General features: G+C 36.8%; 2 protein-coding genes across 2 annotated transcripts in view; both read left to right on the top strand.

Annotated features, from left to right (window-relative positions):
- The window catches only part of LOC136778025 (opioid-binding protein/cell adhesion molecule-like), a 1,000,824-nt gene that overhangs the window by 362,533 nt on the left and 620,560 nt on the right, over window positions 1-17,731 (top strand). The window lies entirely within an intron of this gene.
- On the top strand, window positions 8,909-10,550 carry LOC136777930 (putative nuclease HARBI1). The gene is made up of 5 exons (XM_066734502.1): window positions 8,909-9,117; window positions 9,205-9,345; window positions 9,531-9,552; window positions 9,634-9,798; window positions 10,026-10,550. Exons 1-5 carry the CDS (start codon window positions 8,909-8,911, stop codon window positions 10,548-10,550), a joined length of 1,062 nt encoding a protein of 353 aa, XP_066590599.1.

The raw sequence follows: 17,731 nt of genomic DNA, 5'->3' as shown, positions 1-17,731 counted from the left end.
TGGTTATTCGCCACTTCAACACGGAACTTTCCCTCTGGGCTGCTTCGTGAGGCAAACTTCGACGCTAAGGCCCCGCCTATATATGTCTGTTCGGACCCGGTATCAATCAGGCCGAAGATGTTGGTACCATCCAGATTAATTCCTAGACATACTCGAACATCGAGATTTTTCTTTCCAGGCGTGGCATTTGGGTGGATAATTGTAGCGGCGATGGCTGTAGGTGCGATCCTCTCTTCTTTCTGCTTACTCTTTTCTTCTATACAGAGGGTCCGCTGGTCCATCGTTGAGGCTGTGCAAAACCATTTTACTGGCCTCGGGATTCGTTTCCCGCTTGATTACCTTGAGTCTTGGAGGCCTTCGCCTTTACCATTTGCAACTGGTTCCTGGGGAATGGACACTCGGCGATCCAATGGCCCAGTTGGTGGCAGTTATGACATGGGAAGACACTTTTCTTTCTTCGTACTTGTTCTGCTTTCTCTTCATATTTCGGGGTTTTAGCTGATCGATTCGGTTGCTGCTGGATACCTTTATTCTGCTGGGACTTCGCACATTCATCCTCAGTCACTGTATCGCTGGAGAACTCATGATCTGGGTTGACCGGGTTAGGCGATTTTCGGCCTCTTCGCCTCGTCCAAAGCTTCTTGTTCTTCTTATTCTGACCTTTTAAAGATGGTGTTCGTTCTACTTCTTTATCTCCAATCGCTGCACACTTCTCTTGGTTCCTTCTGCTTCCTACGTAGACCGCTGCAAGGCATTGATAACGCTTCAGGAATTGCTTGGACTTTACGTAGCTTCTCTTGCCTTTTCAGGAACTCAATTTCTTCGCCTAATTTTCTTAATTTCTTATAGGAAGAGAAGTGGCTTCTTAAGAACCGATGTGTGTACCAGGGACGTAAGTTGAGGTACACAATATCTAACTGCCTAGCTTCTGACATGGGCGGGTCCAAGTACGAGAATATGGTTCTCATGTTCTCTAGGAACTCTATTATTGGCTCATTCTTGCCCTGTATACGACTCTTAGCATGTTCCTTAATTCTTCTGCGGGAGTCCTTCGTCTTGAACCGTTTGCGAAACAGCCTCAAATTCTTTCCAGGTCCCGCAATACTTCCCATCAAGGCGATACCATTTTTCTGCCTCCCCTGTTAACACCACAGGCAAGGTTTCGAGGATAGCGCTTCGCTTTAAGCCTGATCCTCGGCAGCACCGTTCCACTCGTTCTAAAAACGAATCAGCTGTTTCATTTTTCTCATTCGAGTAGGAAATACGCCATTTGGTCAATACATCCACTGCTTTGTTTCCTCCTAGTTTTCTTCGCCTACGCATCCTACTGTGATTTGAGGAATATCTTCCTGCTCCTTGGTCTTCGGAATCACTGGAGCTCTCCAAACTATCACTCGTTCGGTCGCATTCTGGGTACGATCGAAAGTCGTCTATGGAATCATCGTCGCTATCCTGGCAGCTGCTGCTTGAAGATTTCTTAGACCTATGATCGGGTGGTCTCCTAGACTTAGGACTTGGCCTCTTGGTCCAAGGGATTCTGTAGTTTTCTTCTGGCCGACCTGACTGATGAAAGGAAGTCAGCAGCGTTATGGTCCTAGTTCCTGTTGGCGCTTGAGGGTAGTTGGTAAATCCAAAGTTCTGGCTCACACTAGTCACAGCTAAATTTCTAAGGATGGGTGAGGGCATCGTCGTTGATAGGTGGACTGCATCTTGCCATAAGTCACGCATTGTTCCGATGGTTGTCCTAGGGACTTGAGCTGATGATATGGGGGCGCTGATGGAAGTGGTAAGGTTGGTGGTAGTTGTTGCGGAAGTGACCATAGTGATGATGGAGTTGGTCACTGTCGTAGGTATTACTACCGTAACAGCCATTGACGTTGCAAAGAGCTATGTAAAGTAGGCCCCCGACTTAATTTAAAAAATTGTTTTTCCTATCCATCTTAAAGATAAATGTTTGTAATTGATTGTAGCGAAAGAATTTTCATTTGTAGTAAAAAAGATTAGAAGTTACAGGGCGTATAAAAAATAACCCGGACCCCACCTTTTTCAAAATTATCCCACAAGGTATTTTTAGTTTCAGAATAGTTTATAGTTGTTTGTAGTGGAGGAATTTTCGTTTGTAGTAAGTCTAGAAAGAAGTTATGGAAAATTGAACATTTCGAGGGTTCTGTAAAAGGGATGGTCAATGAGGGCATATGTTCTACATTAACTGTATAGCTTCATATCGTTTTCTAGTTGTTTATAGTGGAGAAATTTTCGTTTGTAGGGAATTTGGAAAAATTGTATAGGAAATTAAAAAATTTGACAATTGGTTAAATGGGGTAGTTAATGAGGGCATGGGTTCTACATGACCTTAATAGCTTTAGAATCGTTTGTAGTTGTTTGTAGTGAAGGAATTTTCTTTTGTAGTGAACCTGGAAAAAAGATATGGGAAATTGAAAAGTTCGATAGTGGGAGTTAAAATAAGTAGTTAATAAGGGCATGATCCCGTGAACAATATCTGTATAGTTTCAGAATCGTTTTTAGTTGTTTGTAGTAAAATAGAAGGGACATAGAGCATGTTCTTTGTTCATTGTAAAATGTTTATAATTTGGTTGAGAAGCAAATTTATGTACTTTGTCTTTTTATTAATTTTGCACTTTTTTATAATGTTATTAATGATTTATATTATCATTCTTTAAAAGGAAGACTTAATGTTTCTTAATTTTTTATAAGTGTTTTAATGGCTTAACTGTTAGGCAATAATATGAACTGTTTTAAATTTGTAGGCGCTTGCTAATTTCAAGTGGTAAATATTGAGCGAGACAGTTTAGAGTTCTTTTCGGCTAAGTGTTGTAATGTAAGGGTCTGTTCCCTGTACTTCTAAACCCAGTATAGGTTATTTTAGTAATAAGAAGAATAGTTAGAATTAAGAAATTATAAGAAAAGTGTTGAATTAGCTGTTTGGACACCAGGACTTACGGTCACTTGGCGGAGCACGAAGCTCGAGATCGTTGCTCAATGCTGACACCCGGAATTCCCGGCTGGGTGCGTCAATGCTCGGACGACGATCAATGACCCGACCTAGTGAGACGTAGGCTGGAAGGTGTTGCGAGACACAGGAGGTCTTGCACCACCTCTCCCAAAATTTTCGCATTTATAATCCGCACCGACCGACCAAATTTCAGTTATCCTGTTCATCTCACTGCCGCGAGTCGCGTCCGAGCATTACGGAGCAGATAGGTCAACACTTTTCTTCGCCCGGCCAATGAAGTGCTGGTAGTCTAAGTCTTAATTGTAACTCGTACATCCGCGAACTTTAGAAATAAACTCACTGCGATTTAAAACCTACAATCTCTTACGACGACTACCGCAACCACACTATCTGCTTAACCTCTTACAACGACCACAGCCGTCCAGAAATCTGCCAACATCTTACGACAACCACTGCAACTATACCACAAACTGAACCGTAAGATAAAGCCGAAATACCATTGCCAGTCAGACAAATCTGAACTCTAACGAAGAGGCATTTTTCCTTCTATTTGAAATACCACGAATCCCGCTGACCTTGTCGATCTGTCGCCGCTCGAAAACCGACGTTTTGATTGTATCGTCGGCTCTGTTAACGCAATTCAGCAGTGTCTCTCCTGACCCAATTATATTTGGTAGCCACTCGAGCCACGCTGCTTTGCTGACGCAGCGCCTAACGTAACAGTGTGTTGAGAATTTGAAGGCAGAAGTATGGATTATGAACTAATGATAAGATAGTGGCTATGGCACAGTCACAAACTATCAGACCCATTCAAGTTAACTTATGATAGCAACAAACAATACGATTAATTTTGGACGGAGCTGTATCGGTTCGGTTTTCCAATTGTCCGTTCAGCATCGTGATTTTAGTAAAAACTGGTGTCTACTAATTATAGAAATGAGCTATATTACGAACCACTCGTATAAAAAAATTCTTTACGAAAAAATTGTTAGAACATAATATGTGGTTAACGGGAATCCGTATATCGACATTACAGAGCGAAATTTGCGCCAAACGAAACGCCCTCATTTCTTAACCGATTTTCACGTTTGTGCACTTTTTGAAAACGTAAGAAAATTATCTAGTGATCTTCGTTGGCCGATTTTTCAAATTCCACTTTTTTTTCAATTTTTTAGTTTTTCATTTTTTTAAAAATCGGCCAACGAAGATCACTAGATAATCTTCTTGCGAGTTCAAAAAGTCCATAAACATGAAAATCGGTCAAGAAATGAGGCCGTTTCGTTTGGCGCAAGATTTGAAGAATTTGTTAAATTTTACGCAAAGCCGGCAAAGCAGAGAGAACATCGTAACTTAGCTTGGCTCCCCACTCCAGCATCTAAGGGAAAGCGAACCCACCTTTCACTCTCCTCCTATCTCCCCACTCCGCGGCCGGCAATGTATTTCCTGCGCTGAAAGGATTGAGGGGAAAAGAAGGGGAGAGTAGATAATTTTCTATGATAATTCTGCAATTTTTATTTGGTTTTCTTGGCCACAATAAAAATTAGCATTTTTATAAAAACTATGGGTTAGTTCTAATAATGAAAAATCATTGAAATGCACGGCTGACGGTAAAAATCACGCAAATTTATGCCAAAAAATACGATGGTAATTATCATCCGATTTTGATAAAAATGGTATGAATATAATCCTCCATTCATTTCAGAGTGATCATCGTTCAAGGATTCAATAAGTGTAATAATTTTTTCGATATTTACGTTAGAAGTCACGAGTGCTCAACGAACAAAACTAGTCGAACGGTCACCAGAATTGTCGCGCACTCGTGACTTCTAACGTAAATAGCGAAAAAACTATGACAATTATTGAAAATCCAAGAACGAAGATCACTCTAGAATAAACCAAGGATTACATTCGTACAATTTTTATCACAATCGGATAAGAATTGCAGTCGTTCTGTTTGGCAAGAGATAGCATGATTTTTACCGTCGGCAAACAGTTCGAAAATTCTATGCATTCACTCTATTCTGATTTACCAAAATTCATCCACAGGTTCAATTGACAAGCGGCTGGGGTCATTCGGAACTGTAGGATAGTGACTTGACGCCATATTTTTTTCAAGATTTTTGATCATTTAGGAGACCAGAAAATCAAGAATAAAGCCGCAATACGCATAGTAATGTTGGGAGCACGGCAGAATCACACAAGTGTATGTGTGTCCGTGAGCCAAACACTAGCGTCAGCGTGTCTGAGCTACTCATATTTACAGCAGCGTGACACGCTTGCGGTGCGCTTTCGACATCTTCTCTATTTATCAGATGGAGGATGGGTTAGTAAATTATGCAAAAATTATCAATCCACTGCAATTTCATGCTTTATCCAATGAGACAAGCCACTTGTCGATGGAAGGTATGGAAAAATTTTGATAAATCGTAAAAGAGTCCAATGCAAGGCAACATCGAACACTACGGCCAATGGTGAAAATCATGCTATCTCTTGCCAAACAGAACGACTGTCATATTGCCTCAAAGAACTTTAAAAAATTGGTATAATTTTAGAAAAGTTGCACAAATTATAATGCTCGCATTGCTCACATCTATAAAAACACAATAATATTTTTTGATTTAGTGTAATTATTAAATTTCAAATTGTTTTTAGTTAATTGAATAATGTGACTTTATATGACACACATCTAGTTGCTTGTAAACCAAAAGATAGCCGCGAAAAAGTATGAGAAAGAGGTTCGATAAAAATATATCCCACTTTCTCTCTTTTACAGAATACCAAAGTTGACTGAAATTTAACGAAAGATACCGATTACACGTAATCGAATCTGCTCGTGAAGAATGGCCTACTAGATTTGTAACTAGCTGGACAGCTTCAGGTTTCTAGTTCTCACCAAAGCGTGAAAAGTCACGATGATGTATAGCCGTTGTGGTAGGGAGAATAAGGAGAATTTGGTAATTTGCATATACTTGAGTGTAGCGGCTGATCGTCTTACTTTTGTCAAAAGTATATCATCTCGGGATAAAATAGTATAGTAAAAATTTTCTTCTTTCTCTGTCAAATAGCATAAGAGTGAGAGAGAAAGACATATGGTACCCCATGTGCCCATTGATTCTGCTCGAACACGTATTTGGTATAGTGATGGAAGCGGTAATAATAGTAAACAAACAACAGATCAATAAAAAGAACAGGGTATATTCCATTGAGTGAAATGTCATGTGAGCAAATGTCAATAGTGATTAAAATGTGCAACTTAATCTCTACATTTGATATTTATTTTTTTAAAAGACTTATAAGTGATGAATTTGTATTAAAATCATGTTTTATAAATTTCTATAAAAAACATGTATTTTATTTTTTACCTATTATTGTGTGTAATATACGGTGTAAAAAAATAAATGAAAATATATATATTAAATTAAATTTATGTTACTTGTAGTGTGATATTTTTTTTTGTCAAGAATAACGCATCAAAAATTTTTATATTAATAATAAGGAGCTATATTTTTAATCGTAAAGTCCATTGGAGCTTGTAAGTCAACTACGGATCCCAAACTTAGAGCAATAAGATTCTACGAATAAAGAAGATGCAATTCATTATTAAAATAGATAATCGTTGGCTCAGATTTTTTTGCAGAAACATAATATCAATAGTGACAAGTTTCCATACCTATTTCAATTGATGATGCTGGAACAGAACCTCTGAGAGCTCCTGATAACTCAACTGCCACAGGTCCAAGAAACAGGTATTTACGTAAATCTGTCCAATGCCATGAAATACATTTTCCAGAAGCCAGTCTGTTATTATCCAGTTAATGTTTCTACGCAATATAATTAATTTCTTATTAAGATTCAAATATACTAAATACGTAAAGAAGAAAAGCCAATATAATAAACTCCATTTATTTACACAAAATCTCATTACGTAACGATGAGTCAATATTGTTGAATGGTGACAGAACAGCTTAGAGTTGCAGAATCACAATACGTTCCAGTGGGTAATGTTGCTGGGTCATTGGTCTTTCGCAGTATCCAATAGCATCAAATTTGCAATGATTTTTCAATTATGGCCTATATACGAATAAAACTTTGAAACTTAAGCTTAATTTGAAGAACATTCAAATCATTCATAGTAACTCCTTACGGATTAAGATGTCTTGCATAATTTCCAATTTCTGCTACCAGTGCGTATTGGCAAATTCAGCGGTAAATTGTTATTCTCAACTCGTAGAGCTTGTTAATTCTGTAAGTTACGTAGCATTTTAGAAACAAATCTTTACGCTGCATTATATTAGTCTTCTCTACCTTCGCTAATTTTTGAAAATGCAAATATTACTGTTATCCACGAATATATTTACCCAGTGGCTGAAAAATATTAGAAAGAGTTTGAATATTCATTCTTAGATGTAAGTGTCAATTATTTCCATACTCATAAATTTATATAATCCTATTCTATTATTTAACTTCATGTCAGCTGCCTGAAGACATCCATGTGCAATGTGCCTGCCCTCCTTCCTTTTTAATCCAGTGTATTATCCTAATAGGCTGCTGCAGAACAGTCTTCAGTCAGATACAGGCTGATGTGTGATATCTCGGTGCAACTTTCTCTTTGCCCTGGTCTACCATCAGGATACTCTCGTTTATCTTGATTTTTTATAACTTAAATGATAAATAATTAATCCTGAAATAAAAACATGCATATATATACACAGAGATGAAACGGGAGATTGTTCATGGTGGGGTCCTAAAATAATCCTTGCCGGTAGGCGGCGCTGATGATCGTAAACGTCGAGAATTACATAAAACCACTAACGCCATGTTGGACGCGAATGAGAAGCACTTTGTTGGGCACACACATACACCATTACTGTGGTGCTTATGCGTGTGCAGCCTCCTTCGGTTAACATAGCTCAGCTTCGGCTATCTTCGCTATACATCGAGTTCGAGAGAGAACGGCATAGCTTTCTCGTATCTCTCTCTCCCACTCGATCTAACTTTCGTTTAGCCGACGAGTCGAGTAAAATTCCTTTTCGTCCTTCTGCTTCAATCCTCCATCTTTCAAACCTCATTCGAGTTCGATTCCATGCAATACATTTTTCTTTATTGCAGAATGTTTATTTATTGCCATGAACATATTAGATAAAAAAATATGTAAAATTGGGGTTTTAATATTCCATAGTTTGTAACGTTATTCTCGTCAGTGTGAGGGGCCACTCACACTACGGGTTTTCTCATTACCTTCGCCCGTCCTTTTCATCGGTATCAGGGCGCCAGTTGGTCAGTCGGGCGGCCAACAACCCTACGTTATCAATTGAGTCTTCCGACTCCATTCTTTGTCCATCTAATACGGCCCTGCGGCCATGCAATTGGACGGTAGCGGTAGCCAGGGTCGCTCAGAATGCTAGGTCGTGGAGAGAGGGGAGGGTTCCTTACGGAAGTCCGAGCCTCGTAGACCTATCTGCTGAGGGGCATACATTTATCCCCCTCACCACCCACACACAGGTGGTGGTGAGGAGTGCGGGAACATGCGGTATTATTGCCAAGCATAGAGTTTGCCAGGAGCGGGCCACCACGGAGGCAATGTTCGCGGCCCGTCCAGCCATGGCGCAAGCCTATGGAATTACGGAGGGCACCGGGACACATTTCAACGGGCTAACTACGCCCCTGCACAACCCACTATGGGCGTGTTCACGGAAAATACTGTAACACAATCGATGCTAACGCTCCTACCTCTGTTCACGGAGGTAAAGCAGCGCTAATGATTCCAATTTCTGTGAACAGTCGATAGTGTAGCGTTTGTTTACTATTAAAGAAAAGAGCGGGAAATATATATTTTGACACTTGACAGGTCAAAGTGACAGATGCTGAAAAATCATCAAACGTAAATCTGCCTGCTAATAACTTTTTAAATAGCTTATTAATTTCTCAAAAGAAATGGAAGAAATAAGGGAAGTAATAATTAGTACGGTTTCGCTAGTAATAAATGAAATAGTGTTGTTGGATACAGATAGTGACGAAGAGGAAAACAGTTCAATAATGTTACTTAAAAGTATAAACTGTAAGAGATCAATTCCTAGAATTGAAAATTATGTAGAGGAAGTAGTATCTCGTTTTTCAAGAGATGAGTTTAAGGCAAATTTTAGGTAATATATATTTTACAAATTTCTCACTAAATTAAGAAATACTTAAAATCATTTGATATATTATGAATAAAATTATATACTATTCAGAATGTTCCCGGAAACATGCCATTATATTTTGATAAAAATAGAAGACAAATTAAAAAGAATAAAGCTTGGTACACCTACGGTTAATCCCAAAGCCGAGTTTTTATTAACATTGTGGAGACTTGGTACTCCAAATTCATTTAGGTACGTGTAATTTAAAATTTAAATATGTAGAGTGCCCAGTAAAAAATTTTTTCTTACATAGTTTCTTGTCAATATATTTTTATTAAAAAAACGATTGTCTGAAAAAATTTCAGCAACAAAACAGTAATTTCAAAAAATTATTATACTTATATAAAGCTATAATCATTTTATATAAATTAATTCAGATCAATTTGTGAAAGATTTAATGTTGGTCGAAGTACAGCATTAAAAATTAGTAGAAGAGTTGTAAGGGAATTAAATTCACTTGCACCTTATTCAATAAAATGGCCAAAAAATGACCAATTACAAGAAATCTTTAATGGTTTTGAAAACAATAGCGGCTTCCCGAAAATTATTGGTGCTATTGATGGTACACACATTAATATTCCTGCACCCAAAAATTATCCTGAGGCATATATTAATAGAAAGGGGCATTATTCAATTCATCTACAGGTATAATTACTTTACAAAACATTTTGTATAGTAACTCATCTCTCTCCTCATATAACTTTTTCAAAAATCTACGATCTTCATCCAGATAACATAATATAGTACTTAAAATATTCTTCGAATAAATTTATTTTTTATACATTTTGTTTATATGGGAGAAATGGAGCAAATAAATTAAAAGCACCCTCTCTTTTTATAATTAAATTTCTTAAAATTATTTACATTTACAGGCAGTTTGTGACCATAAATGTCGATTTTTACATTGCTATACTGGTCATGCTGGATCTGTACATGATCAGCGAGTATTCAGACAATCTGAAATTGATAATTATCTAGTAGATAATAATAAATTTCCTGATAATTCTCATTTGCTTGGAGATTCTGCATACAAGCTGCATAAAAATTTATTAACTACCTACAAAGACAATGGACATTTGACTTTACGTCAAAAAAATTACAATTTCTGTCATTCCTCAGCTCGAATGGCATTAGAAAGAGCATTTGGACTATTGAAAGGAAGGTTCAGATGTTTACTAACAACATTCGCAATGAATAGAGTAGATCTAATTCCTAGTCATATTATGGCGTGCTGCGTGTTGCATAATATTTGTCTGTTAAAGGACGATTTCTTAGATAATGAAGCAATTGAATTAGAAGAAGAAAGATCAAATGCAATTAGAAATGAACGTAATGATCAAGCAGGTACTTTCAAAAGAGAACTGATTAGTGCAGAATTAAACATCAGAATTACTTGAAAACAAAGTTTCTTTATTGATGGATTAATACATTGTGTTAAATGCTGAAATGTAAAAAAATGTATATAGTTTGACTACAAATATTACTTATTGTTAATACCAAACGAAGTATTAGGTAATACTGATAATAAATTTGTATTAAACTTTTATATAAGCTACAGTCTCTTAATTACATTATTTAACTGCCGTAACTGAGTATTATATTAAATGTCAAATTTATTTAACCTGACTATAAATATTATCACTTAATACCAAATAAAGTATTGAATAATACTGATAATACGTACATTTGTATTAAAATATTATATAAGTAACAGTCTTTTAATAACTTTCATCAACAGCCATAATTATATATTATGTTTGATAAACTATTTTTTAGATATAAAAGCTTTCCTTGTAATATTAGAAATCAGACTTTTTTAATTAAATTATTTAAAGTATTAATTAGGGTTTTCTGAATTTCCAGCCTCTCTTCGTGCCTTTTACTTCTCTTACTTTCAGAAGATTTAATTTCGTTGATTAAAAGATCAACATTATCAACTCTGCGTTTACCTGTAAACATACGAATTTTATTGCTAACTATATATTGCAATAAAAAACTTCAAACAATTCCATAAATTATTAGATAAATTTACTTACGCGATACGAGCGTGGAATTTGCTGCAGGCGTTGAAACATTTGATATATTACATGTTTCATTCCCTGTTGATGAAATAGTAATCATGGGTGCCATATATGGTCTTTCTTTAAATAGGTTGTCCATTATCTAAAATAATCGAAATATTAAAAGTTCACTTTTTTTATTAGTAAGCATTAGTAAAACCTATATGTATATTTATTTTCAACAATGTGTAACATTGACCTCAAAATATCTCCATTTTCGTGGACTATTTCCTGATTTGTTGTTGTGATCCTTAATTGACTTGTAAGTTCTTTTCATTGTATTTAGTCGTGTCGCAAATTGCTTGGAGGTGACTGGATGGCCTTTATTTATCATAATTTCAGCTATGTCTTCCCAAGCCCTTTTATAGGTTATTTTTCCTGCATTTAATTTTGGCTCCATTTTTCTATGTTCGTCTAGTAAAAGCAAAATAGCCTTATGGCTCCATCTGAAGCTAGATTTAATACTTAAATCTAAAAAAAAAGCTTCTTACATTAAATTTACAAACTTTGATTATTCGTCTGAAATTTTAGTCAAATTTATCCTTACCATCACCTGTATCATTGACCACCTGGCTACTTTCAATTGGCTGGACATCTGTACATAAAACAATATATGCTCTTAGATTACAAGTAAATAATAATGTAGAAATCAAAGTTAGTCACAGTTTAATAAATATACTAAAATACATTAACGTATAGAAATTAAATTTCCTACACTTTCATATATTTAGAGATAAATATATTTAACTAATAATTTGACAAATCTGTCCTTAACGAGAAGAATTAAAAAATATAAATGAATAAAATATATCATTTTGTATATATATATATATATATATATATATATATATATTAACTCACCATCTATTCGCTCTTCATCCGAATCTTCTACAGATGTAGGAAAAGTAACAACTGAGCCATCTTTCGTTACATCCATGTTCTCGTCTGTAAACAGAATATATAAATTTATTAAATCATTCATCAAATTTTGATAAATATATGTACCTTGAATATTTATTTGCTGAGCTCTTGCGTTATTCAGAAGTGTGTTGGCAAATACCACATCTGCACAAAAATATATTAAAAATTAATGAAGTAAAGTTTCAGAACAGCAGTGTTTCTCATTTACTGCTCATAACATTATTTTAGATAAGTATAGATATTCATAGATTTCACTCACCAGTTTGTGCTTTAATTGCATCATCTTTTGATAAATACACTTTAAAATCTTCATTTGTTAAAATGTCATGCAATACAAATTCCGAAATATCCATTTGGCAAATGAAAACACGTGGCCAATCTCTTTTAATTTTAAATAGAGTTGTAACCACACACCAACGCAACTTATACTTGGCACTGTTCACAGAGTAATAGATTACTGTCGCTATCAATACATTACCTCCGAAGCAGGAGCATGAGAAGCGTTTGTCCGTGACGTCAATACCAAAAGTTATGACGTCACAGCAGCGTTTATTTGCGTTGAAAATCAGCTCTCTAAACAGTCGACACTGTCAACAGCGCTAAATAGCGTCTACGTGAACGCGCCCTATGCATTGGCCGGTATCCAGTCGTGACGTACGTGCAGGCTGGCCTAAAGCACACGCCTCACGTACGCGAACCGACCCATGGCTGTCTGAGTGCCGCGTCACGCGCTCACCAGCACGCACGGGCACATCAGCACAGTCCCATGGTCGCGTTCCGACTGACTGCTATGGCAGTCTGTGCACGATATTCGCGCAGCCTGCTTGACGCGCGTAACCAGCGTTCAAGCCAGACTCGATGTTCTATCTCCCCTCCTCGTGGGGACTTATAGACACTGTCATTCTTTTAGGACTCCCCGAGGCCGCTTCTCCTTATTTTATGTTGCCTGGGTTGTTTGGCATTGCCCTGCCTTACTTCTCAGAACAACCTGGATATCGTTTACTGGAGCGCCGGTCTTTTCATCCGGGCCTCTGCCTGTCAACGGGGTCTATCCTTTGACTTTAGCTATAATCCACTCGTGAGCCTATCTCACGATTCGGTAACGTAGGGACTAATAATATCCACTGTTCGGTAGCTTTTATACTTTTTATTCGGTATCTCGCATACGTAACGGGGAACTTCGTTACAAGTTACACTCAAAATATCTTTATTGAGTCTTACACTTTAAATATTCTTATGAAAATTTAATATTTATTTCGTTATCAATTCAAATAAGTTATTAATGATTACTATAAATATTCTATAATTATAAAGAAAAAAGAGTCGATGAGGTCTCGAACCTGGGCTCACTGGTTCCAAAAGCCGAGACCTTACCACATGCGCTATAAGAGATTTAAGGCTATATATGATAAACTTGCATAAACTTTATAGCTACAAATTCACGTACTCTCCTTGTTACACAAATACAAGTATACCTTCTTTCGATATATTTATACTTTATAATGTGAAATTAAACCAAACATATGAAAAAAAATTAGATTAATTATATGGCCTTAGAATCGTTAATACATTTTCAATAAATTCGCCGTTTTGACTCTTAAAATAATTTACAGAGACACATAAAACATTAATTTGTTTTGTTTAATTAATGAAAGTATGTTGAGAAAAAAATAAGCTTCTAATTATACAGAAATATTAATTTAAATAGTCGAAGCGGTGAATTTATAGAGTAATAAATATTAATGATTAAGATGACTCGTGCGTTAAACTATGCATGTAATGTAACGAAAAATACAATCTTTTCGAAGGAAAACCCAAATTCTAAAGGAAATGAAAACATATGTAGGTAATAAAATGACATGCGATGCAAATATAAAAGTGAAGTATTCCGTGTTTCACATTGCGTTTTAAATATTATTTGATACTTCAGAATTACTAATTCAGTCATAAAGCCGGAATTTATTTATTACAAATTTAAAAGATGTCAAAATAATATAGACGATGTCTAGGGTCATAATTAACCTAATAATATTTTCATACATTTGGTTAAATTTCACAGTACAAAGTATAAATATATCGAAAGAAGGTATACTTGTATTTGTGTAAAAAGGAGAGTACGTGAATTTGTAACTATAAAGTTTATGCAAGCTTTTCATCTATATCTTTAAATCTCTTATAGCGCATGTGGTAAGGTTTCGGCTTTTGGAACCGGTGAGCCCAGGTTCGAGACCTCATCGACTCTTTTTTCTTTATAATTATAGAATATTTATAGTAATCATTAATAACTTATTTGAATTGATAACGAAATAAAAATTAAATTTTTATAATAATATTTAAAGTGTAAGACACAATAAAGATATTTTGGGTGTAACTGTGCAATATAAAAAACCCATTTTTATATATTTTTTAATCTAATATGTTCATGGCAATAAATAAACATTCTGCAATAAAAAAGAATGTATTGCATGGAATCGAACTCGAATGAGGTTTGAAAGATGGAGGGATTGAAGCAGAAGGACGAAAAGGAATTTTACTCGACTCGTCGGCTAAACGAAAGTTAGATCGAGTGGGAGAGAGACAGCGTTGCCAACTCCGCCATTTTGATTATACTACGCTGTACAGTGATGTCAGTGATGCCAGAAACAAGCTTTTAGCAACAAAAATAAAGTTAACCGCTAGCCAGCAGCATTACTGAAAATTTGAAGGGAAGGGATATATACCTCTTCCCTTCAAAATTTCAATAATGCTACTGGCTAGCGGTTTACTTTATTTTTGTTGCTAAAAGCTTGATTCTGGCATCACTGACATCACTGTACAGCGTAGTATAATCAAAATGGCGGAGTTGGCAACGCTGGAGAGAGAGATCCGAGAAAGCTATGCCGTTCTCTCTCGAACTCGATGTATAGCGAATATAGCCGAAGCTGAGCTATGTTAACCGAAGGAGGCTGCACACGCATAAGCACCACAGTAATGGTGTATGTGTGTGCCCAACAAAGTGCTTCTCATTCGCGTCCAACATGGCGTTAGTGGTTTTATGTAATTCTCGACGTTTACGATCATCAGCGCCGCCTACCGGCAAGGATTATTTTAGGACCCCACCATGAACAATCTCCCGTTTCATCTCTGTGTATATATATGCATGTTTTTATTTCAGGATTAATTATTTATCATTTAAGTTATAAAAAATCAAGATAAACGAGAGTATCCTGATGGTAGACCAGGGCAAAGAGAAAGTTGCACCGAGATATCACACATCAGCCTGTATCTGACTGAAGACTGTTCTGCAGCAGCCTATTAGGATAATACATTGGATTAAAAAGGAAGGAGGGCAGGCACATTGCACATGGATGTCTTCGTGGCAGCTGACATCAAGTTAAAAAATAGAATAAGATTGTATAAATTTATGATTATGGAAATAATTGACACTTACATCTAAGAATGAATATTCAAACTCTTTCTAATATTTTTCAACTACTGGGTAAATTTATTCGTGGATAACAGTAATATTTGCATTTTCAAAAATTAGTGAAGGAAGAGAAGACTAATATAATGCAGCGTAAGGATTTGTTTGCCCATTTTAAAATTCTACGTAACTTACAGGATTAACAAGTTCTACGTGGTGAGACCGCTGAATTTGCCAATAAGCACTAGTAGCAGAAATTGGAAATAATACAAGATATCTTAATCCGTAAGGAATTAATATAAATCATTTGAATATTCTTCAAATTAAGCTTAAGTTTCAAATTTATATTCGTATATAGGCTATAATTGAAAAATCATTGCAAATTTGCTGCTTTTGGATAGTGCGAAAGACCAATGACCCTGCAACATTACCCACAGGAACGTATTGTGATTCTGCAACTCTTAGCTGTTCTGTTACCATTCAACAATATTGACTCATGGTTACGTAATGAGATTTTGTGTAAATAAATGGAGTTTAATATACTGGCTTTTCTTCTTTACGTTGTAACGAAGTTCCCCGTTACGTATACGAGATACCGAATAAAGAACATAAAAGCTACCGAACAATGGATATTATTAATCCCTACGTTACCGAATCGTGAGATAGGCTCACGAGTGGATTATAGCTAATGTCAAGGATAGACCCCGTTGACAGCCAGAGGCCCGGATGAAAAGCCCAACGCTCCAGGAAAGGATGTCCAGGTTGTCCTGGGAAGTAAGGCAGGGCCATACCAAACAACCTAGGCAACATGAGGTAAGGAGAAGCGGCCTCGGGATGTCCTAAAATGAATTACCGTATCTATAAATCACAACGAGGAGGGGAGATAGAACATCGAGTGGGACTTGAACGCTGGTTACGCGCTTCAAGCAAGCTGCGCAAAATTCGTTCGCAGATTGCCATAACAGGCAGTCGGAACGCGACCATGGGACTGGACTGATGTGTCCGTGCGTGCTGGTGAGCGCGTGACGCGGCACAAAGACAGCCGTGGGTCCGTTCGCGTACGTTAGGCGTGTGCTATAGGCCAGCCTGCACGTATGTCATGACTGGATACCGACCAATCCATAGTGGGTTGTGCAAGGGCGTAGTTAGCCCGATGGAATGTGTCCCGATGCCCTCCGTAATCCCATAGACTTGCGCTATGCCTGGACGGGCCGCGAACATTGCCTCCGTGGTGGTCCGCTCCTGGCAAACTCTATGCTTGGCAATGATACCGCATGTTCCCGCACTCCTCACCACCACCTGAGTGTGGGTGTTGAGTGATAGATGTATGCCCCTCAGCAGATAGGTCTGCGAGGATCGGACTTTTCCAAGGAAACCTCTCTCTCTCCACGACCTACCATACTGAACGACCCTGGCTGCCGCGACCGTCCAAGTGCATGGCCGCAGGGCTGTATGAAATGCATATGAAAGGGAGTCGAAAGTCTCACAAGATAACGTAGGGTTGTTGGCCACCCAACTGAGCAACTGGCGCTCTGATATCGATAAATAAGGACTGGCGAAGGTAATGGAAGACCCGTAGTGTCAGTTGCCCCTCACATTGACGGGAATAACGTTACAACGTATTTAGTATATTTAAAACTTAAAAAGAAATTAATTATATTGCATGGAATCATTAACTGGATAATAGCAGACTGGCTTCTGGAAAATGTATTACATGGCATTCGACAGATTTACATAAATAGCTGTTTCTTGGATCTGTGGCAGTTGAGTTGTCAGGAGCTCTCAGAGGTTCTGTTTCAGCATCATCAATTGGAAATATGTACGAAAGCCTGTCACTATTGATATTAGATTTCTGCAAAAAAATCTGAGCTAACGATTATCTATTTTAATAATGAATTGCATGTTCTTTATTCGTAGAATCTTATTGCTGTAAGTTTGGAATCCCTAGATGACTTGCAAGCTCCAATGGACTTTACGATTCAAAAATATAACTCCTTATTATTAATATAATAATTAATGATGTGTTATTCTTGGCAAAAAAATATCAACAAGTAATATAAATTTAATTTAAAATATATATTTTCATTTATTTTTTTACACCGTATATTATACACAATAATAAGTTAAAAGTAAAATACATGTTTTCTATACAAATTTATAACACTTAACGGGATCCATCAAGCCCTCTGTAGCT

This window comes from Prorops nasuta, unplaced genomic scaffold (assembly GCF_024137725.1).
Source record: "Prorops nasuta isolate Cenicafe-Biocafe unplaced genomic scaffold, Cenicafe_Pnas_1.2 PNAS00013, whole genome shotgun sequence".
In the NCBI taxonomy this organism is placed as follows: domain Eukaryota; kingdom Metazoa; phylum Arthropoda; class Insecta; order Hymenoptera; family Bethylidae; genus Prorops; species Prorops nasuta.
The sequence above is the reverse complement of the archived record's forward strand: the minus strand, read 5'-3'. Positions and strand labels throughout refer to the sequence as shown.